This window comes from Pagrus pagrus (genome assembly GCF_965226575.1).
Source record: "Pagrus pagrus genome assembly, chromosome: 7".
NCBI lineage: Eukaryota > Metazoa > Chordata > Actinopteri > Spariformes > Sparidae > Pagrus > Pagrus pagrus.
This window is the reverse complement of record NC_140191.1, coordinates 32,434,986-32,458,318: the sequence shown is the minus strand read 5'-3', so window position 1 is coordinate 32,458,318 and position 23,333 is coordinate 32,434,986. Positions and strand designations below refer to the sequence as shown.

The 23,333-nt window shown below is 40.0% G+C and overlaps 1 protein-coding gene across 1 annotated transcript in view; it reads right to left on the bottom strand.

Moving 5' to 3' along the window:
• The window catches only part of ascc3 (activating signal cointegrator 1 complex subunit 3), a 180,035-nt gene that overhangs the window by 24,343 nt on the left and 132,359 nt on the right, over positions 1-23,333 (bottom strand). The window contains exons 22-32 of the mRNA XM_084356676.1: positions 23,026-23,180; positions 19,636-19,734; positions 19,360-19,528; positions 14,670-14,890; positions 12,823-12,908; positions 11,591-11,757; positions 10,610-10,755; positions 7,966-8,086; positions 7,070-7,212; positions 2,499-2,636; positions 1,782-1,902 (exon numbers count right to left, since the gene is read on the bottom strand). Of these exons, the coding sequence (XP_084212802.1) occupies positions 1,782-1,902; positions 2,499-2,636; positions 7,070-7,212; positions 7,966-8,086; positions 10,610-10,755; positions 11,591-11,757; positions 12,823-12,908; positions 14,670-14,890; positions 19,360-19,528; positions 19,636-19,734; positions 23,026-23,180 (1,566 nt within the window). The remainder of the gene's footprint in view (positions 1-1,781; positions 1,903-2,498; positions 2,637-7,069; positions 7,213-7,965; positions 8,087-10,609; positions 10,756-11,590; positions 11,758-12,822; positions 12,909-14,669; positions 14,891-19,359; positions 19,529-19,635; positions 19,735-23,025; positions 23,181-23,333) is intronic.

Genomic DNA, 23,333 nt, shown 5'->3' with positions numbered 1-23,333 from the left:
TTATTTCAGATGTAGGACTTTTTGCTGTTGAAGCCTTAGAGCGACAAGCTCTCCAGCAACTCCCCCATAAGCCACAATGTTCATTTTGAGCCTACATTACTTTTCACTCTACAGAAATAAAAAACACATCACAGAGTTCAGCATTGTCTGTAGTATACTCTTACTTAATATTTTGGCAATAATCATTACAGATTTTTCAAGACAAGCAGGAGAAGGGAGGTGGGCAAACTGCTTCTGCTTCAGCATGCGTTCAGCTGGAGAAACTGTTCAGCTATCAGAATGTTCAGCTTTATACTGTAAGTCCATTCAGCCTTTTGACTTCTCAGCCTTTTGAACTTTGAACTTTTTGAACTCAACTGCTACTGCTACCACAACTGCTACTACTGCTACTACTGCTACTACTACTACTACTACTGCTACTACTACTACCACTACTACTTCTACTACTACTACTACTACTACTACATGACGGTTTTTCAGCAGTGTAGTGCAATGCATTATAGTTTTTTAGGCAATTATTTTCTAGTATTTCCAGCAGTTTTTTTAAATCACTTCAACTGTCAGCATTCACACTATTTTCACAGGAAATACACATTTTCTAGTTTTTAATATCATTTTATCTTCCGGGTCTTCCATAATTTTCAACGTTTTCACTCCATTCAAACACCAAAATATTCTTCTCGATTAGGAATCGACTGCTTCTATTCTTCTCATTGATATCATTCATAATTTCAGAGATATTCAACGTTTTTTGGCCATTTTTTCCCATTCAAACAGATGAAATAATGTTAAAAAAAATCCCACATTTTCACACCTCTTCAAGCATTTTCAAAGCTTATCTAGTCATTCACTCTTCCAGATACAAACTCCATTCGAACTTTAAAATATTCCACAATTTGTCTACATTCAAGGTTGTATTCATCTTTCAAATCCCATTAAAACTTTTGAAAATATTAAACTTTCTTCGAAGCTTAGTCGTATCGCGGTGATAATGGAAGTCAATCAGAAATCCCTTCAAACCCACTCATTTTCCAACTCTTCTCCCTCCTTCATACATTCTCACTCACATTCAAACTGTGAAACGTTCACAAAGATGAGGACTTTCTCACATCAATTCAACTTAGTCACAGCATTCATACTTTTTGCACAGTTAAAAAATTCATAACTTATTCAAATTCATAACTTATCGGACAAAAACTTTTGGCTTGGTGGCCTTTGAAATGACAGGAGCACTGACCAACTGCTGCATTAGGTCCCATTAAGCTGAGTGGAAACATATCTGGAGGCAGGCAAACACATCCACTTTTCTGAACTGCTCCATTAGCAACATTTTTGATCATACACACACAATAATTTAACAAAGTGCTCACAAGACTCTCATGGTTTCTACCATATCATTACTTGAGTGACATCAGTTACTGTTTTTGAGGGAGAAGCATGATAATGTGAGGTGAGCCGCTAATAAATCAACTCTCACAGTCCATTACCACGACCAACTTGGTTACCATCACCGTGACAACTGAGAACAATTGGGCCAACGCAGAGAGAGACAGATTTATCAATGAGTCGGTTTAACACAGTCACACACACACACACACACACACACACACACACACACACACACACACACACACACACACAAATGCAGTAAAATATGCACAGATGACCACACTTGAACAGACACAATATATTTTCTAACATTTAAATGTTTAAACACTTAAATGTTCTCAATCATTGGTACATTGGGCACTGAAGCAGTTTGAATGGACTGGACTGTGTACCTGTGATGGGGTAGTCCACATAGCGCCTGGATTTGCCATCATAGTATTCAGTTCCCTTGACGACCACAAGGTGAGCGGGGAAGTTCACCCCCCAGGCCAGAGTGCTGGTGGCAATCAAAACCTAAGACAAGAGACAACAACTAACTGGAATGATATCACATATGAGCAAGGAATTAAATCTATAGAGAATGAACATAAGTAAATAGTAAATCATTGTATGAGTCATGTAATTGTTCAGGAAAACATGGAACTGTAGGTAAAATGGGAATGTACATGTGGTGCATCTATCACAGCGTAATGATTCAGTCTGCTCTACAGTGTAGTGTGAATGTCACTGTCTGCAGAAGGCCTCATCGTGCCCCCTTTGAGTGAAATGCAAATATTTGGCAGATCCAACATATTTGACAAATTGTTCTGGTTTTAACATTGATATGACCAGGGTGGATGACAAGGTGGTTAAAGAAATACACAGCATAATAAACATACTGTAATTATGTTGCTCACATGCCCCAAAAGAAGTAATGAAAATTTGGCTACAACATGACAATAAAAAGCACATGTTTTATGCAGTTCCTGGATCCCATCAGATTCTACTCTTGTGTTAAGATATTTGTTGACAGCATCTCATTGAGTAAATTGCACAACACTTGGGGCTAACCAACATTACGGATAGGTCAAGTAGTCAGTACATGTTGGGTGTACAGGATGAGCTCGTACCTGGATCTTACAGTTGACAAACAGCTCCTCCACAGTCTTCCTGTCTCTCTCATGCAGGCCTGCGTGATGCATGCCGATCCCAAAGGCCAGCGTTAGCTTCAGGTTGGAATCACGTACTGTGGCAATGATAGCCTCTATCTACAGACAAACCAGAGCACAGACAATGACAGATGAATGACGGACACAAATCCAATTACAAACTGATTGAGTGACTGACAATGACACGACTGAGTCACAGTAAACTTTACATATATGTCAAGACTAGTTTCATAGTGATATGCACTAGCAGAAAGATGTGAAGCCGGAGGTAAAGAACATGAAAAGGTGAAGGTTACTTAAATTAATAGTTCACCATTTTGGGAAACACTTGTTTGCTTTCTCGCTGAGAGTTGGACGAGAACACTGATACCACTCTTACGATGGTAAATATGATGCTACAGCTAGTGGCCAGATGGTTTCACTTAGCATTAAGACTGGAAACGGGGGGGCAAGCTCGGTTCCGTCCAATTTAACAAAATCCACCTCCCAAACCTCTAAAGCTCACTAATTAACACATTTTATCAAGTTAATCTGCACACAACCAGAAGTAACAACATGTTGTGGTTTAATGGGTCGTTAATTTAAATGCTTAATTTAAACACTGGTTGCATGGCCCCAAGACTCCATACACACATGAGAGTGGCATCAGTCAACTGTCAAACCTTCTGTCAAACCAATCCTTTAAGATGAAGAGTTATAGATAGTCAGGAACAACACCTCCATAGTAATAGTTCAACAGTTGCAGACATGTGGCTCATTTGCATGGCTCGCCTCTGGTTCCAGTAGGATTGGGGCATCTTGCCTTATACCATACAGATCTTGTGTCTTCCAGCCAACACAAACAGCTTCTCTGTTAAAGGAACAAAAAGAATACGCCGGGCTTTGCCAGAGTATACAGAGTCATTGGAGCAAAACTGCCGGAGTAAACAGAGACGGACACAGCGATCGACATCTGTCTATTTGTGTTCTTTGTATTTTGAAAAAAAAGATAATATATAAAGATAAAGAATGGGAAAAAAACCCTCAAAGACAATCATCTGTGAGGTAGAAGAGTGTCCATATTAAACAAAAAATAATCCTCCACCCCTTTCAAAACTAGATGTATATCATCAGAATCAATGGTTCAAACTGTAGAGCATCTTTCAAAATACTCTAACTAATCAAATCTAAAAACAGGATATGAGGTAATGATAAGTGAGAAAATGGAAGAGGAGAGTAGAAATCCAGGCCTGAGAGAAGGAGCAGGGGGTTACAGGCAGCAGCAGAGGGAAGAAAGAGCTGTCAGGTCGGAAAGGGGATTTGGGGCAGTGGGTGACCCCCGGTGAGAGTTAAGCAGTAATCGCCAGAAGCCTGTCAGTCAAACAGCAGGGAGCTGAGCTGCTACACGGGCCAGTGCAGAGAAGCAGCAGGCAGCAGCATATATCAGCGGAACACACACAGAGGCTGGGGACGCTGTGTGTGCACATATAGAAACTAGGCCTATGTTCTAAGACTGCACATATTTGCATTGAGACAAGGTATCTGCAGGGTTCAGGGAAGCAAATTCAGCACTGTGCAACGGTGCCACATGTGTCATTTCAAAACCGGAACATATCATGGCCGAATTAAAAATGCCACCAGGTATACTTATTGTACACAGAGAAGGTGAAGATTGAAATGATTGTCAGGAAGTGTTTTTTGTCACTGGCCTTTCGCTATATCTGCTAAATTACAGCAAAGATTAAACATCATTTCCACAGAGCAATGCAGACGATTTATAAACCACTGTCTTACAACTGAAGGATGAAAGATGCTTTGCTATTTGGTTTGTTTAAGGAAATTGCAATACAGTATTGCTATGTCTCAAATATACCTGCATGCATTCTGAATTTCCAGCCAGTCGAGTACATTTAAATCAAGGAATAACTTACACTAACCTGAAACTGAACGGAGAACGATTGAACCATAGCTTTCTCATCACTTTCAGCTCCTAAACAGCCTCTAATGGATGCTATGTGCATTACACATTGTGTGCCAGTTGACTCTTTTGCGAGGATGGCACAAGACTTCATGGAGTGTCATAAAGGAAAAAGGTTGGGCCTTTGGAGTAAACTTGTCTTGTCAAACTGACCATTAGGTTTGGGTATTTCTTTGCACCAGTGGTAAACTTGGCCTCATGGTGGCGTTAAGAGGAAAAGGTCTTGGGGTTAGCACAGTCAGTAGGGGACTGTGAATATACACAGCTAATTATGTGGAAATCTGTTTTTAGGTAAAAACGCTTGATATTTTTCATCAAGATCCATGCATTACTTCCTGAGAAATGGATGGAAATGCCAAAAAATGCAATATTAAAGAGAGTGAGAAAAAAATACTGGCTCTGTCCCTTTACCCAGATCCACACCAGTGGTTTTCTTGACTTGTGAAACTTACCGTTTTTAAGTCAAATTCAAGCACTTTTCAAACACTTGATGTATATAAACATATGTCTACACTCAAAATGATTAGTTCACGTCATCACATTAAATCAGATGTTATAACACTCAGTTACGTTTCTGTCTCATAATAGCATTCCACAGGACAGTATCAAATTAAAAGTGACAAATTAAAGAAAAACACAACTAAGTTTCAAGTTGCAAACCTTATTTTTTCTACAATCTACGGTTAGTGCTGGATTAAAGCTAAATGGTTATTGTTCATCTCTCTTGTATAAACATTCAGCCCCAAATCATTTATTTTCACTTTAACAAAACTTGTTGTTAGTGTCTGTTCACTGTTCTAATTAATGTATCTAAAATGAGTAAGCACAGCAACCGGAACACTGTCAAAACCTCAGTTTACAGCATGTTAACAAGCAAACGTGTAATCACAACACTGAGTGCTCTATCCTCTGAACGCCACAGGATGGCGACTGTAACACACGAGCTGACAGAAGTACACTGCCCCTCCGAACTTATTGATACTTTGCATCACTGTTATTGACTTTGAATCTTGCTAGCATAACATCAGCTTTCTTGCAAACGCAAAGCCCAAAGGCTTCTATGAGCTGAGAGGACTAGAATCATGTCCCGTTGTCAAGTCATATCAACAGTTTGTCGTTTTTCCTTGAGCAGTAAACGTTTACATTACATATGAGCCTTGTGGGATGATTATGACTGTTCCAAGAATTAGTCAAACCTTCGGGTGTTATCAGGAAAACAGTTATAACTTCTGAAACACTTTAAGGTAGTTAGATTTTCTTTGCAAATATAAATTAATGATAGTATTTATTTGGCCGGTGACCCTCCTATAAGCGGGATGATGCCACAAGTTGGCTAGTTCTGCATTGGTCTTTACGTTTGCTAACATTTTCAGTTGCGAGAATAAACTAATGTTAACGTTTATGTTATAGTTTGGTTTAGTCCTCATCTTAGCCATGATTTGTATTTGCTGTTTTCGAGCCAACAGTAGTTAACATGCAGATTCAGTGGTGAGCAGAGCAATTTAGCTCTCAGATTTATTTTATTTCTTTATCTAAAATGCTACTATTCAGTCAGCCTGCGATTTATTATGAAAGTAATGCAACTAGAACTTCAAGCAGGTTCAAGCACTTTATCCAAAATCCAAGCATTTTTAAAAAATCACCACATTAAATTTCAAGCATTTTCAAGGATTTCCAGCACCTGTACGGACCCTGCAATGACTAGGTGGTTAAAATGGTGCTCTATAACCGATGACCTGATCTGTCTGACAGAGATGACATCACAAATCCTGTTCAATTTTTAACCCTCATAACACAATGTTATGAAACCATGTGATAGCAAAACCAGTTGATAGTGTTGTAATACTATCAGCAAACTTTTCACATGTGAACCCAGAGGAGTCATTTGCTCCCATCTTGAACTGATCCCAAGGTATGCACAGACAATATAATGGAGGATGACACAGACTTTTCCACCATTAGATGGTTTGAATTCCATCTGTAATTACACTTAAACCAGCACTTACACAGAGAAACTGAGCATCAGCACAATTCAGCAAAAGGAGGCGGGAGAGCAAGAGAACAGGGGCAAAGACGTGAAGGAAATACAGGAGAATGACAGCCACGTGCTAATATTTGCACCAACTGTGTCACTCTGTAATCACACTACAGCAAGATCACTGAATCTGATGTTGCTCATCACAGAACTTAATATCTGTATATATATGTATATATACATATATATGTATATATTATATCTATAAGCTACATGCATAAGTCAGAAAGAAGTGATCAGTGTTGACCCATTTTGATTGTGCAGTAAGAGAATGCAGGTAGTAGCTGCAGTAGCTGTGATGTGAAATAGACGCTTCTGATTTAGTCAGACCAGCAGTCTACACAGGCTGCTGGATGGCTCACATTTTTTGCGTAAACACAGAATGTTTCTGTTTTATTTTCTTCTGTACTTTAAGCAAAGTGTGTTGGGCTGTGAACGCTGCTGAAACCTGGGTGACCTGTGTAGAAACACATGAAGCACAGAAGCTGTTGCTGCACTGCTGTTTACACTACGCCTCCTCGGTGCACGGTGTTAGTGTACCTCTCTCTCATCCTGGTGCAGCCACTGTTTGGGGTTGTCCTCTGTGGCCAGGAAGGCGATGAGGTCCAGGGCAGTCAGTCGAGTTTGCCGTCGTGATGACACAAAGATCAGCACTGGCTTGGCTGGCGAGTGGCTGCGTATCGCTGTAGAGGTAAGTTCAAAATATACATTTACAAGCTTTACATACTAGTTTTTTGGATGCTATAAAGCCATTGTTCCATATAGCCTTTTTCTGTCAAAAACATGTTTGTCCATCTCTCAGGACTTCCCTACCCTGTCTGACACTCCCCCCAAGCCCACTAGCTCCTACTGAAGACATAAATCTTTAAAAACACCTCACTTATAAACAGCATAGTTCAATTTTTTAAAAATGGTTCACTTAATTTCTAAAACAGCTGGTCACTACTTTTTAACAACTTTACACAAACAAGAAGAAATAGTGCATTTGTTGGGACCTTTTTCAGCAGTAGATTATTACATATTAAGGTGTATAGCAACACTTTCTGGCAGCTAGATGTGTATGTACTGGAGGAATAAATGACAGTGTATGTATTCATGGTAATGAAGGAGCAGTGTGGTTCACTGATGTGTTTATAGTATATATATATATATATATACACACATAACATTTGTCTGACTGTCTTTTGTATGAAATTTACTCAGTGTTCTTAAGTGAACTAAGAAAATATTGTTATGTAAGTACAACTGAAAAAGTGTGTACAAAAATCTATATACACTTTGAGTCTCAGAGCTTAATTGTACCGGTGAGAAATACCTAATGCTGCTCCGATCGCATATTTAATTAGATGCTGAAGCTATGAACAGTCATTATGTCTCAGTACTACATCTGTATAAATGTGCATTCAGGTAATTCATGTGTACAACTGGATCTATACCTTGGAAGGTAGGCTTGTTCATGCTGGCCATGCGGGGGCAGTAGTGTTGACCTGGGAAACCATGGATGTGGACTTCCAGCGGTACGGGGCGAACAGACGGACGGAAGTTAAACAAACCCACCTGTTACACAGAGGGGAGGGAGGGGAGGGGAGGGGGAGAAAGAAAAGAGAGAAGAGATTTAATGTGAGCAGCTGGCATCATGAAGGCCCATCTGGCTGTAATGTAAACTGTCTGTCCCTGTCACTGAGGCACAGAGCAGCAGGTCACTGCTGGACTCTGCTCTGTTCTGTTGAACCTTTGATGTGTCTGCTGTGTTTATTGTGTGATAAGGTGATATAGTGCAGTGTGTGAACAGAATTGAACTCAAAGTGTGTTATAGGATGTTGTGAAAAGTGTGGGGCATTATTTGGTGTGTATGGCTGTAAGGGCGGCTGCATGTCTACAGGCATCTTAAAAGCCTGGATAATGGATTGGACAGCTACAAATCTAGCAGCTCATTCCCGACAGCAGCCAGCCAGTTGGATTTATGGATGGCAGACAGCCAATCTGGTTTGCTAACAGTGTCTCTCTACAGCTCTGGCAGCAGAGCAAAAGTCAAGCTACAAGAGTCTAACATGTGAGTTTGACATTACTAGAAACAGGGACATTTTCATTTTAACAGTAAATATATATATATATATATATATATATATATATATGTACATACATACACACACATGCATACACACATACGTATACATATACTTACATACATACTTATACTTACATACATACGTATATATATATATATATATATATATATACACACACACACACACACGCACACACACACATAAACACATACACACTCATACATATACAGAACATACATATACATTACCCCCACACAAAGTAACATTACAGCCAGCGAAAGAAGTATAAATTAACTAATTGAAAAAAATTATAAAAGATTACATATTTTAATTTGTTTATACATATGCAATGAAAATCAACACTTTCACATAGAAAAACTTTCAAGGAAATTAAAACAATCTCTCTTGGGAAAATCTACAGTTAAAATAACCCAAAGCACTGAAGCTATATTTACCATGATCTGTGTCACTCAATTTATCCTTTAGGACCAAATCACTTCTACTGTAGATGTGATAGATTAGTTGGTTCATGGACACTGACTTGAGCAATCCCAAAAAAGATTTGTTTATTAACACATCCTGTCCCATATCTTTACAGTTTTGAGGCTATTTTATGCCCCCCACCCAAAAAACCCCACATAGCTCTGTTTTGCAAATGCTCAAAACGAGATAGAAAAAGAGGAAAAGAGAGAAATAAAATAAGTGTTTGTTCATGCAACGTTACTACAGCGTCTTCTTGCATTATTCACAGCAGAATCTTCTGAAAAGCTACCGCCTACAGATAAATGTTACCGGCGGAAACACTGAGCTAGGTACAGTACATATCTGTAGAGACAGTGCACAGCGAGTGTCAATAAAGAATTGCGATACACTTATATATGTTGCATGTTGCCACCAGTGTGAGTCAATCAACCTCTGCATTGTAGTGATGAGAGTTTGTAGTGAAGTAGGCCTGCCAGTTGATTTAATTTTTTTAGTTTTGTTTGCCTGCACAAGTTTTTAATTGATTTGGCGAGTGCTAAATCTGGACCCCATCTGCTTTAATGCATGTTTTAACATTGGCAAACTCACATAAATTGCAGCTCACATAACGGGCCACACTGGATGCTTGTGTAGTGAATGAGGGCTGCGATATGTTGTGTGTCTACCCAGGTAGCGTTGAGTTTGTCTTAATAATTATCAATCAATATGATGACGCGGAACGAACGAGAAAGCAGGAGGGGAAAGAGAGGTAGGGATGGAAAGAAAAAGAGTGCACAGGAAAAAAAACTGCACACATGTCGCGGTGAAAACAGGCGAGACTCTGAAACTCTCGATGAAGCACCGCTGCAGCCTCGCTTGACACGCGCATGAACAGCCTGACTCACGCTGCCAGTGCAGCTGCTCTAACCTGTTAACATGGACACCAAAATGAAAAGGAAGATGTAACACCACACGCAGCTCACGCAGCTCACGCAGCCAGTGTGGCCAGCCTGTAAGCCTTTATGTAGACGTGCAAACTATTAGCATTGGCATTCAGTCTAAAAACATATCAGTCAAAAAATGTCAATGATTCTTCTTTGTATCATTGTGATATTCCTCTCTGCTTCAAGCTAACAGGCCAGCTCATCTATCTGCATCACTGTAGTCAATCCTGATGAGTAGAACTTAAGCACTGCATCCAGGCACAGACTGTAGACAATTATACAGATAAACTGCATCATTAACTCCAGGCCAAAAGTATCTGTTTATCTTAATTACCATTATTATATACACTCAATCTGCTATGAAGAGGCAGGCAACAAATGAAGTGTAAAAACTTGGAGCTACACAAAGTGGTTTCTGGCCAGCTTCACTGCAGTAGCGTTCTTGGTGCACAGAGTCAATCTGACTCCTCCTGAAACAAGGGAGCTCAAGAAGATGGTCCCTCCATCTGACCAAAGAACAAGGGGTCAGAGGAATAACACTGACAAGGCATTTTTAAAGCCATGTTCTGCTGTTGTATGATTTGACGCCATGATGGATATCTGACCTGTCCGATCCCCAGCCAGTCAGCAAGGTCTCGAGCATTGGCCAGAGCAGTGGACAGACCGACCACTCTGACACTCCTTGAGGTGTGGGAGGAGATGAAGTTTGTCCTGGACACAATGACCTCCAACACTGGACCCCTGTCCTCACCTGGAACCGACACAATGACATCATTCAATCAGAATGTTTATATAGCAAACAGTATGTTTCAGTGTCCTGACACTGCTATGGGTTTTCTGATACGGAAAATTTGCATATGGAAATATTATCATCTTATTGACAGTAACAGGAACAGGGTGTCGACAGGTATCAATGCTTTTTATGAACTTTTCAATCACTCTGAGCACTGTGTGTTAAGTGCTAGTTATTTCAGCTGCTGTTACCAGGCCTACTTTCAATCATATTCTGCCTAAATCGTGTTGGATGGTGACAGATTAACCTTTACTTTAACCCCAGTTTGTGCAGTTTGATCAACATAAAACAAAACACATTCCCATGATGACAGCCTTCACTGTTCTGAATACGCATGAAGATACATGAAGACGCAGCGGCTGGTAGCTCCTCCAAATGATGCTACGTTTCGTCATTTTTCAGCTTTACTGCTGGCACACAAACAGCCCATGGCAGAAATACTGTCATCATCATCGGAGAAGAAAGCGGGTGTTTTTGATCAGGGGCAGCAGATTTTGAGACAATCGTGGCCCACATCATCTTTCGACCATCCAACCTGACTTTCTTCATCCCTGGACTGGCCCAGGGATGAAGAGAGTCTGAATAAGAGCCATGCTAATCCAGCTTGGTTTAAGCTTGGTCATATTTTTCCTCCTGATGCTTTTTTAAATTGTTGTTATTTTTTATCCTTTCTCTGTTCTGCTTTAATATCCAGAGATATTGTACATGATGTACTAAAACTGACCACAACTGTATGACCTACGGGACGTAGACCATTCATACAGACTCCTGCAGGTTTGCTGTGGACTCTTACCCAGCAGGTGGATCTCATCAATGATGAGGATGGCTACTTTCTGGACGTAACTTCGGTTCTGCCAGCTTCTGCTCACTCCATCCCATTTCTCTGGTGTGGTGACAATGAGGTCAGCCTGCGCTATTGCTCTCATGTCTGGAGTGACGTCACCTGTCAGTTCCACCACTCTGCACACAGTCAAGAACAAGGAAGAAAAAAAAGTCTCAACCTCAACGAATTTATATCTCTCATCAGTGCCATTCCCAATATATTCCTTAGCCTAGCAAAAAACTCAATCATTGTACTCTCAGTCCCCATCTCATCTCCTCACACTTTCTATAAATAGAATTCATTTTCTTGATAAAAGCCTTTCGAACTACTTCAGAAGATCTATTCTAACAAATGACTTATAGGCTGCTCAGTGTAGTAGAAACAACATTTTAAATATCTATGACGAACCAACAGTGTGCAAATTGAGAATGAAGTTCTTTATTACCCAGTTTCACCCAAAACAAAAGAAATTCACTACAAAGTAATGAATGATTTCTAGTCCAGTGAATTTTGAAGTTTAACATTTGGCTTTGAAGGCAATACATGTGTCTTCTGTAAAAGTGATGTTGAGACAACAGAGCATCTATTGTTTCATGCTCTCATACACAGTTACTCTGGAAACAATTCATTGAATGATTAGGTAACAAAATCACAACAATGCCTGTTTTAGATCATAATAGTATTATTTATGGAATCTTATTAAAAGACCTAATGGTAAATGTTTTGATTGATTTAATCTTAGCTATATGTTTTATTCATAAGGTCTAATGTATAATAACCCCCAGCCATCTTCACATTATCATAATGAAATCCCACTTTATATTCAGGTGCCAAAGATCTCTATGTATTATCAGAAAATTATTATCACCTATTTTCTTTTTTTCAATGACACTTTGGTTTTACCATATCTTATTGTCTCTGTGTTAATATTTTTTGTCTTATTTTATGTGTTAAAAAGTGCCTGTTTACTCTAATTTTGTAACTGCAGTTAACTATTGCCATAAACATTTCTGTCATAAGTCCATCACTAATATAATGTTTTTTGAATGTCCATAACTGCAATAAGAATTCATTTTTATCATCAGACAGCTCTGACCAAAACCCGACATATCCATGCCAACTGATGACCTCATCCACAAATTCATTCTGCCACTGTGTGATGTCATCAACTTAGTGAGGGTGGTGTCTCAATTGTCACTTACTTCCTCCCCAGTTTCTCCTCAATCCTGATCTTCCAGTCCTCAATCCTCTCTCTGACCAGAGCTTTCAAAGGAGCGATATACACCACCTGAACTCACAGCAACAAATACAACATTTAATCAAGAGAAACAGTGTCAGGTTTCTATCCCAAGGCTGGATGTAAATTTGAGCTACATTACCACAGGCCCCCATGTTTAAGTATCTCTTGCTCTTACCTCAGCTTGCAGGTGACAACTACTACACTGATCATCAACTCTTGGGTAACAGTATTAAATTGCTGACTGGGTTTCTAAGCATCCATTTTTTTTCCCCCCCAGATTTTCTAAATAATGCAGACAATAAAGTATATGGTTATAATAAAGTCAAGAAATGTTCACATTGTTCTCTGACATATGCTAGGTTAGTATCTCAATGGTGAAGCTATTATGATTAATTTCTACTTCTATTAGTTGTTTATTTTTTCCAAAAATCATGTTAATGTGTTGAGTTATCCTACTGAAACATCAATCAATCACTCCCACAGAGGTCAATGTTCAAGCTCTCCTTGTTTTAGACCATTAGTAGGCCTATGAAGCCAGTTTTCACTGAGCGCGATTTTGTCTCATGCACGAGCAATACACACCCATGAGCATGGGAAAGCTACAAATCATAAGATTTCAAAAAGGTAATAATAATGCCCCAAATAAATATTATGGCTGTACTGTATGGTACAGCCTCACCTCAACAATTTGGCTTGTCCAGTTTTTGTATGTCTCTCCTGACTTAAACATTTAGACATTATTAAAGCACAATGGTAACGAACTGATTATACGTTCTGGGGTTCTGATTGCAGATTAGTGTTTTTCCATACGCAAAAAAGCTTAAAGCAGTTACATTTTCCATGGCAGTGTTTGACCAACTGTCCCCAGTACAGCGTAACATAACTGAGCAAGCCTTATGAAATAAATTATTGGCTTTTCCAAGCAGCAATTACACAGTAGGTTTTATGACCATCTGAAACGTAACGATACGTAATGGATGACATGCCATATTAAGTGTGCTCACAGCCAAACATCAGCTGAACTTTGCAGACATTGGATCGTTTTCCTGATCAAATTGTCATTTTTTAAATAGTGCAGCTGAAAAAAAGGATCAGCTGCTAACCTTTACCACATACTGCCATGTTTTTGTTCTTTCCAGAATATTAAATAAAAATAAATAAATGATGGAGCATTATTTCAACTATCTCTACTTACTTCCGCAACTGGAACAAGCCAGCATGACTTCACTCAGGACAACGGCTTACATATCTTGTTTGTAACATATTGTTATACTGTTTACTTATTATTTTTAGGTTCTTTTTACTGTTAGGTTTAGTAAAATATGGTTTGGGTTGAAAAAGAACCCATTACAACTTGTTTAAAAGGAGAACTTCTCCCATCGGGGGATTTTGCAGGTCTTTTTACCCGACCGGCAATGCTATGGCATTACAAAAACATGACTGGTCAGTTTCAGTGATGGTCCTGAAGCAACATTAATCATGATGTTCCAGGAACAACATCAACACTGCGATATCAGATCATGTAGTTATCTATGGTTCTCCCATAGGCACAACCTGTTCTGAAGTGGACCTCCATGAAGATGCAATTTGCGTATGCTGGGTGAAATTTGACTAAATGGAACATTTTCTGCACATTTATAGTTTACTGATAATGTCTTTCCAATGGGTTTAACACATTCCAGTCGTGCTTGCTATGGTTCTTGGTTTCTTATGTCAGTTACAATGTTGACCAATATAAAAGACTGCAACAATTAAAGAAAAAAATCTCTTGAATTTAACAGTAATGCAAATGGAGCTAGCTAGACAAACCTTGGAGGTTGGGTACTTGTTGAAGACCCGGAACATGGCCATCTCTGCTGCAATGGTTTTACCAGAGCCTGTTGGGGCCCCCAGCAGGACATTAGTGTCGGTGTGATACAGCGTGTGGAAGATCTGCGTCTGGATTGGGTTGAAGTGGGTGAACTTGTACAGACTCTCATACTCCCGGTTACCCAGAGCTGTCACTGGCAATGGCTGCAGGTCCAACAACTCTGAGAGAGAATGAATAATGGAAGAAGATGACACTGGAATCCTTAAATATGACTTCCTTTATGGCAGCTAAAAGTATGGTATATCGAAACAAAACACAGAATGTATGACAAGAACATTCACTGAAGGTGACACTTTCTGTAGACTGAAAAAGAAATGTTACTGTAATGGAAAAATCTGACATTTGTTTTCATTAAAATGATGAGGCTTAAAATGAAAAGGATGCAGTCACACAATGTGTTTCGATTAGATAATTGTCTACGCCACAATTACTAAGACACGGTGTTGTGCCCCATGTATAGGAAACATATTTACTGCAGCAATGCAGCTGAGATTTAAGTAATTAGTGACTGAGAACATGTTGTATGCTGCATGATTATTCACTTTCATGTTGTGCAATTAAACTATAATGATGAATATGTAGGCATGAGGATGAAACACAGTTGTTCAAGTGTCAGCCAGTTCACATCAGAACAATAGAAATGAGTCAACCTCCCTCAGCTTGATCAAATTCAATAAGAAAAACATTCTGTAAGTATGTCCGTCTGCTGACTGGTGTTGGACAGGTAGTGCAGAGGAAGTTTACTGAGGCTTTTTCACAGAAAACAGCTGCCTGCTGAGCTAAAAGACAGGGCTTGGTGATCTGCATTCATGTCATATGAGATGGATGGAAGGTAGAAATCAGACAGAGATAACGATTCCTTATGATTTGCAAGATGTCATGTCATCGGACAACATCGGACAATGGTTGTACATGTGCAGAGTTGGTTTGTGCGAGGCTTAAAAACATTCCATTAAAAATATTATATCAAAAATTTAATTTGGGTTTAATTTCAACATATTTAATGACAGACTTTGACTGGCATACTGTATCCAGGTTTATTTCCACCAGGGACTTATGTATCATACAGTGCCAAGTAGGATATATCAGAGCTTTCTGAAACATCGGACTTTCCCTGTTGCACATATTGACATCAATGCCATCTATAAGGCAGAAACTGGTAACTACAGTAATCCCAACATGACATGAATGAGGCATTACTCTCTCATTAGAGCTACCCTTTTCATATTACATGATTATTATTAGTGCAGAGTTTTTCTTCCACTTTCTCGATCAATATCTACAGAAACTGACTTACTTTTCTATTTAAATGACTATGTCTGGACGACTCTCTTCTAAATCTCTGGGCTTAGGTGTTATCAATAATCAGTCATACATCTGATGCTTGAGTACCCTGACTATAGTATTCTGGTGGACTCGCCAAGGCATTATATGTTCTTATGTTACCTCATGTTCTTTGTGTGTCTCTATTTAACACCAGATTCATGTTCGTTAGATGTGAATGAGAGAACATGACAAACTGAGTCTTTTTCAACAAGAGACTCTTTTATTAATGAGAGATGGGTCACACAGTGCCCTTCCATCAGACTGTCATATGATCTCCTCTGAGCTGTGGGGGTTTTCCCTGATAGCTGCTGGGATTGTGTCTGCTCTTACTGAGAGGAAATGTGGTCAGAAATATGCTGGATCCTTTGTCAGTCTGGAGGAGTGAATGTTTGGAGTATGGGAGGATAAGATTCTTCTGTTCTCCAGTCTAGATGAGGATTTGATGTCTCCATGCAGCGTTTGTGCAGGTTCAAAAATGGCTCAGCTATTTTGTGGTGGTGAGCTGCTGTTTTAAGCTGACTCCAAATTAAAGTTGGTGTTTTGGGGGGAAGTAGCCTTTCCTTTTATGCCAGAATTAGATTTTAGTAAAAGCTTAGGTTACTTTCATTATGTCAGAGATACTTCATTTATCAGTCTATGGAAATCCTACTTGATGACTGTGCTGATTTTTCCATATTTAAAGCTAATTCATACCAGTCCTGCGTGTCCCACATCTATTGGTATTGACAGTGCAACAGCAGGCTAATTATGCAATGTAGGCCGTCCTGATTCATGTTGGGATAGACGGGTAGGGTGAAGTGTTACGCCTTCATGACCCTCCAGTACAGCGTTGTATTTTCTAGTCCTAAAACCTGTAAATCAGTTGGCATTTCTGCACATCTTGTTCCCTCGTCCCAAAGTCCCAAAGTTTTTTGAATCTGTTTTCGGTTAAATGCCTGAAATAAGGTGTGTGGTTACCACAGGCTGAAGATATTTACACGTTTTGTTCTATGACATAAAATACATCATTAAATGTCGCAGTATGTAATCATGAAGCTCTTATGTGTCTTAATAAAGGCGGTTGCTAACAAGTGTCTATGAGACTACAGAGGTTGTCGGGGACATTAAACGTCATCACAGCGAACACAGAGACTCATCTACTCACTAGTCCATCTTCACAGGCTCACTTTAGGTACAAACTATACTAACTAACTTTATATCTTGTACATTGATCAGTTTATAGAAAATGTGTGTAGTAATTGTGTAGTAAGACGCTTAGCGGTGTTGATGTTTAAGTCAGGCGACCGTAATGTCTGTTTCCAGCCTAACATTGGCTTTTCACTTCCAATGATTTAATTTACACTAAAAGGGGAACAAAACATGTAAGTATCATAAACTTGTGTTTGCAACAGAGCTTATTTTCAGTTATATTCTAAAATCCAATTCAATGATCACATAGGCTTTTTGTGGGGGGAACCAGGGTGATGCTAACTTCAGGGTTAGCCTACAAAAATAATTGCTACACCACTCTATGAGAGGTTTTTTCTCATAGAGTGAGGCACACACACACAGACTGAGGGTTATTAGAACTCTCTGTTGTTTCAATGTATTTTGTTTCTTTACTTTATAACAAGCATTAAACAATGACCACTAGTCAGCTGATGCTAACTAGTTAGCTAACGTTATATTGAGAGTCCTGCATTTTGACGTATTTTAATGATGCATTCCCCCCTCTGCAGCCCCTATGAATCCTGAAATTGAACTTAAGTCCAGCAGCGAAGCAGCTGCACCTGGTATCCCTCCTCCAATACCAGGGCAGACTGGCAGGGTAGGAGCACTGCTAGTGGCCAGGTAATGAACGGAATTGTTTTGATATCGATCATGTCCCCAAAGTGATCGATAGCGTGAAGTTGTGAACGACTTGCGAGCGTCCATGCTTTTGAGTTGGGTTGTCCCATTTCGTAGGGGAAGATTTCAATAGCAGTAACAGAAATCTAAAGCTGCTATAGTATTATTATTAGTCATATTTCAAGTGTTGTAGCTGTTATTATTAATTTGTCATCTCACCACCTCCCTCCCTCCATCCCTCTCTGCCTCTCTCTAACTCCATTCACACTGCCCTTACAGTGCAGGAAGCATGTCTGTATGAAAGTTTCAGATGTGGAGAGGGAGGACAGTTTCGCTGCGGCTCTGATGCGCAAGGTAGTATCAGAGCTGCAGCAGTGGCGAGATGGCGTCTGTGTGAATGGATATGCCAGAGGTGCGGATCAGGGGTGTGTCGGTCTGATGGTGTTCACAGTCTGACAGCTAAACCTTCACTCATCAAATAAAAGAGAAATGACCCACAATTCAACCCACAAAGCAACGTTACAGGACCAAACAACAGTAATGTGGTAACTGGTAGTGTCTTTGGCAACTTATATGAGGAAAAAAATACCGCAGTTATACGTGGAAAAGTGTCTGTCATCCTGTCTGTCCTACCGACTCTTCATCACATTTCTGCCCGAAAAACAGCATCTGTCCCCGGCTGCAGAGCCAGGTGGCTCCCGCAGTTGAATGGTGCTGATTATGTGACACGATTTAGAGCAAAACACTTTAAGTCACCACGTCTTTGTCTCCTTCCACTATTGTGTTGTTGTAGTTATTGTCTCTGGCAACTTGTATTGAAAAAAAAATTACTGCGTCTGTCAGCCATCCCTCCCCGCCAGTGAGAGTACGACAGGGTCCTCTATTTACTGATGGTGGTTATGTAATTATTTTATGTAGAGCAGAAAACGTAACTTTGTCACTTTCAAGGATGTTTGGTGGGTCAGGATCTCAATCACAACACATTATAACTGCATCCATATGATTATAAACAGTTGTGGATACATGTTTAGATTAACAGGTGGACACCGGGGGAACCAGGTTGAAAAACACAAAAACGTCATGATGTGTGCCGTCACGCCTCTATGGTTCAGTGTGAACAAACAAAGGCTGAGAAAAGGTGAGCCTTGGTTGCGACAATAATGGGGAGTCTCTGTGTGAAAAGGGCTTCTGTCTCTCTCCACCTCACTCGAACTAACCAATCAAGGCAGATGGCTGCCCACGTTGAGCCAGGTCTGCCCAAGTTTTCTGCCTGTTGAACGGCATCTTTTTCATGCCACTGTTGCAATGCTTGCTCATGAGGCATGTTGGGTCTCTGTAAATGAAAGAGTATGGTCTACACCTGCTCTTTTGTTGTGAATTGGCGCAATATCAATAAAATTGGCTTCACTCAAAAACAAGGGGTAAGAGTAAAAAACAGGGAAATGGGAATGAGCCTTTGAGTATAAGTGTGTGTACCAGTATGTGGGGGGTGTCTCTCGGGTAGGATGAGGTTCTGGAAGTTAATGATGCAGACGGCCTCGGCCCCGAGCCAGCGATCAGACACTGCCTTGATGTAGTACTGGGAGGGCAAGGGCTCAAAGATGGGGATAGTGAACACAATGTGCTGAGGCTCTCCTGTTACCACCTGGAGGGAGAACACACAAAGTAGAGAAACAAGAACACACATCAATCATCATATACTCTTTGAGGAACATTGTAGCCATGTAAACTAAGTCCACGTTAAAAACAAACCTGTTTCTTCTGTAGGAGTAGGTACTCAGAGTGATAGATGTGGTCATTGATGGGATCCTCTACCCATAACCACCATGGCTCACCTACTGACCCGTGGACCTGAATCATTGAGGAGAACAACATTTCAATCAGACTTTCTCTGCAGTGCAGAGGTGTTAAATTCATGGAGAGGTAAAATTCCAGGAAAAAAATAAACAAACAAAACAAACAAACTAAAAACATAATAAAACTTGATACCATTTGCAATGGAATCACAACAGCAGCTGTTGGCACTGATTACTACATTATTACATGAGACCACATCCGTCTTGGAACTTGGCCTTAATTTTGATCTCAACTACACACCTGCAAAAAGTTTCATGACTGCATCTTGCATGGCTGTGACACTATCGCGGACGTAATCTGTCCACAGACAGACGAACCCACCGAGCTAGGAGACCATCTTGCGCGTCAGATTTGTGTCAAACTATTTTGATTGGTATTAAGCTATAAGGTGCATATTCTTAAGCAAACTGCTGTTTAATCAAATAATCTCAAACTAACAGAGGGGAAATACAGTGAATATTTGGAATTTAGGTCATGATAAAGGTTACATTTTAAAATGTCAGCTCCAGCAAAATATTATAACTAATGTATTTTCAATACAATAAACAAAATGTCAGCCCTCAAAACAACAGAAAGTTTAATCCTGGAATAAGGAACAATACACAATACTTGCAAGCTTATGGCAGTAGTATCATAATATAGCAGTGTGGTGTGTTTCCTGGGTGCCATCAGGGCGGTGGCTCATGTGTCAGTACATGTGTCCTGGCTCTGCACCCGGATCAGGGCTAAGCCAGTCAGTCTTCCATTACCACTCTCCCATGATTGGAGCATGCATCGCTAATCGGACATAAACATTCATCTTCATATTCAGCCCTGCTACAATGAGCTTCCTATTCCACTCAGATTCCATGACAAACTGTGGACTAAGCTTCCCATGATCCCCTCTGGCCAGACTGCCCACTGAGCTGGGACATGCTGGCGAGGCCTGAAGGCATTCTGGCTCTCAAGGACAGATGGAGATTCCATGGCTGTAAGAACAACAAGGTAGGAGGAGCAGCTCTTCTTTCCTCCACTGTGAAAATGTGACCGTGACTACACTGGTAGTGTCAGGAAGTAGTTGTGGTGTGTATGTGGGGAGTGTTGTGAAGCAAAGTAGGATCTGCTCTGTTGTGTTTTATGTAGTTAGTTTAGCTGCAGGAGTGATTTGAGAAGCTTTTAAACGATTTTAGATGTTTTGACATTTAGTTTGCTGTGACCCAGAGTGGCCTTTGGAACAATTCAGCATATTAATGTCCAGAAGAAGTCATGTGACCAGTTTATTTTGAGTTATCAGGTCATGTTGTGAATTGGACCACACGGTTACCTGCTCTAAAAAAAACATGTGAATTTGCCGACACATGCAGCAGGTCAGTCCTTCAGATTTTAGCCCTACCACTAGTCTCATTTGTGAGCATTGTTTACTGTTGTGACACAGCAGTAAACAGTGATACAAGACACTACTTACTTACTTTGAATCACACTGAACATGAGGGTGCATCATTATATGTAATAATCTCTCCTCTCATCCCACACCCAAAGCAATACTTCCTGTCTGACGTCTTTTGTCCTACACAGGCACACTTAAAAAAAAAGCCTATTAAAAACATGATTGCTTGTTTACATGACCCAGAAATCAGCTTTCTCCAGGAAAAATCTATCTCGAAGGAAATCAGATTTCTGGAATCTGCTACCCGTATTACAGAAACCAGAATTTGTGTTCATAATATTTGTCTGATTATTGCAGAAAGTTGGCAGTAATCTAGTTACTTCAGAACATATGAAGTGATCAGTGTATAAAAAGATCTGTACTTGTTGAGTCGTCTACTTGGCAGAATTTACATGAAGACTTCCCACAGTTTCTGGCATTTTGAATATGACAATAACTGACCTAGCTGTGGCATATTTATGCAGGGGCACAGCAGTGCATTGTTTTAGACAGCACCTCAGATGCCACCAGACCATGGGAAAGCAATGATTTCCACTGTGGCGGTGACTACTTGACTACAATTTTAACACCATTGTCCTAATCTGAACCTCCATGTAACCCTAACCCTATCTTGCACAAAAAGGTATCAATACTACGACTGTAACGCTCAGTTCTCCAAATCACAAAAAGGAAAAGTGGTATCGAGTGGGTTAAATCCGTCCAGGTTTCTGTGTCTACAACCCAACACAATGTAGGAGGAAGGATTTTTATTCGAGCTCACAGCAAGGATTCAGAGTATGTATACATCTTGCAATTCTAAAAATTCTTTACAGAATACAGTATATATTAAGTCTCAGTAAGTCTAGTTTTTTATCATCGTAATTCATCTAAATTTGTGTATTTTTATACAATATGATTTTTAGAGCTTTGTTTAAAAATACAAATCAGGAGAGATCATTTCTACAGAATGACTTTTGTTGTGGTGACAAAAAAGCTACCAAAATTAACCATTTCAGCGCAGTCTCTGTCTGAACTGTGCGCAGCTTCAAAACATCAATTTGGGGTGTTGGTTGTGTGCTAGCAGGAAATCAGGGAGTGTTACTTTAGGTACCAGTAAAAAAGTGGTAGGCTGACAAATGTCTTGGGGAAAAAGGCAAAAAAGGAGCCAAACATCATGAAGACTATGTACAGTACTTATAATATAAATCAAATACACTGCTCAAAAAAATGAAGGGAACACTTTAATCACACATCAGATTTTGATGAACAAATAATTCAAGTTGAAAATCTTGACTGATGTACATTGTATAATTTGTCGAGAACAAAACAACGTAACATCAGTCAATGGAAGCCAAAATCATCAACCCACTGAGGGCTGGATTCAAAATCACACAGAAAATCACAGTACAAAATGAAATCACAGGCCGATCCAATTTGTGTGAACTTTATCACAGCAGCTCATAATGTGACTCAGTAGTGTGTGTGGCCCCCCGAGTGCCCAGGTGTCCTGGGGGATGGCTGACCTGATTCTGGTGTTCTCTCGCAAATGTCATCTCACCTCATGCTACCAGTAGTGTCAAGGACACTAGCAGAACACAAAACTAGAGAAGAGTCAGTCAGGAAGGATAAGGAGAGAGCAATTGTCTATAGCCACCACATGCAAAACCATTCCCTTTTTAGGGGTAGTCTTGTGTTTGCCTCTCCAGTGCACCTGTTGTCACTTTCATTTGCACCAAAGCAGGACAGATTGATATCCCTGAAGTTTAACTGACTTGGTCTCATACTGTGACTATTAAGTGTTCCCTTAATTTTTTTGAGCAGTGTAGAAGGAGAGTGAGACAACAGCAGTTTAGTCAAGTGTTGCAGCATGTCATGTTTACCTGGTCATTCCAGCGAAAATCAGGCGTGATGATGAGACGAACGCGTAGGACGGTGCGTGTGATCGGCTGGATGCTGGCCTCCATTGTGATGGAAGGGATCTGGTGAACACACTGTTTGACTGATAACCCAACATTGACATGGTGCAGCATGTGACCTGGAAACAATACATCTTCCATTAACATGTGTTTTGATGTAGTGCATACAGATAACAGTAAATTCACAGATAACATCCGATATTCAAATAATGGCTGGGCCGGCAAAATTCAACATAATTTACTTTTCAACATTCCATCATTACAACAGCATT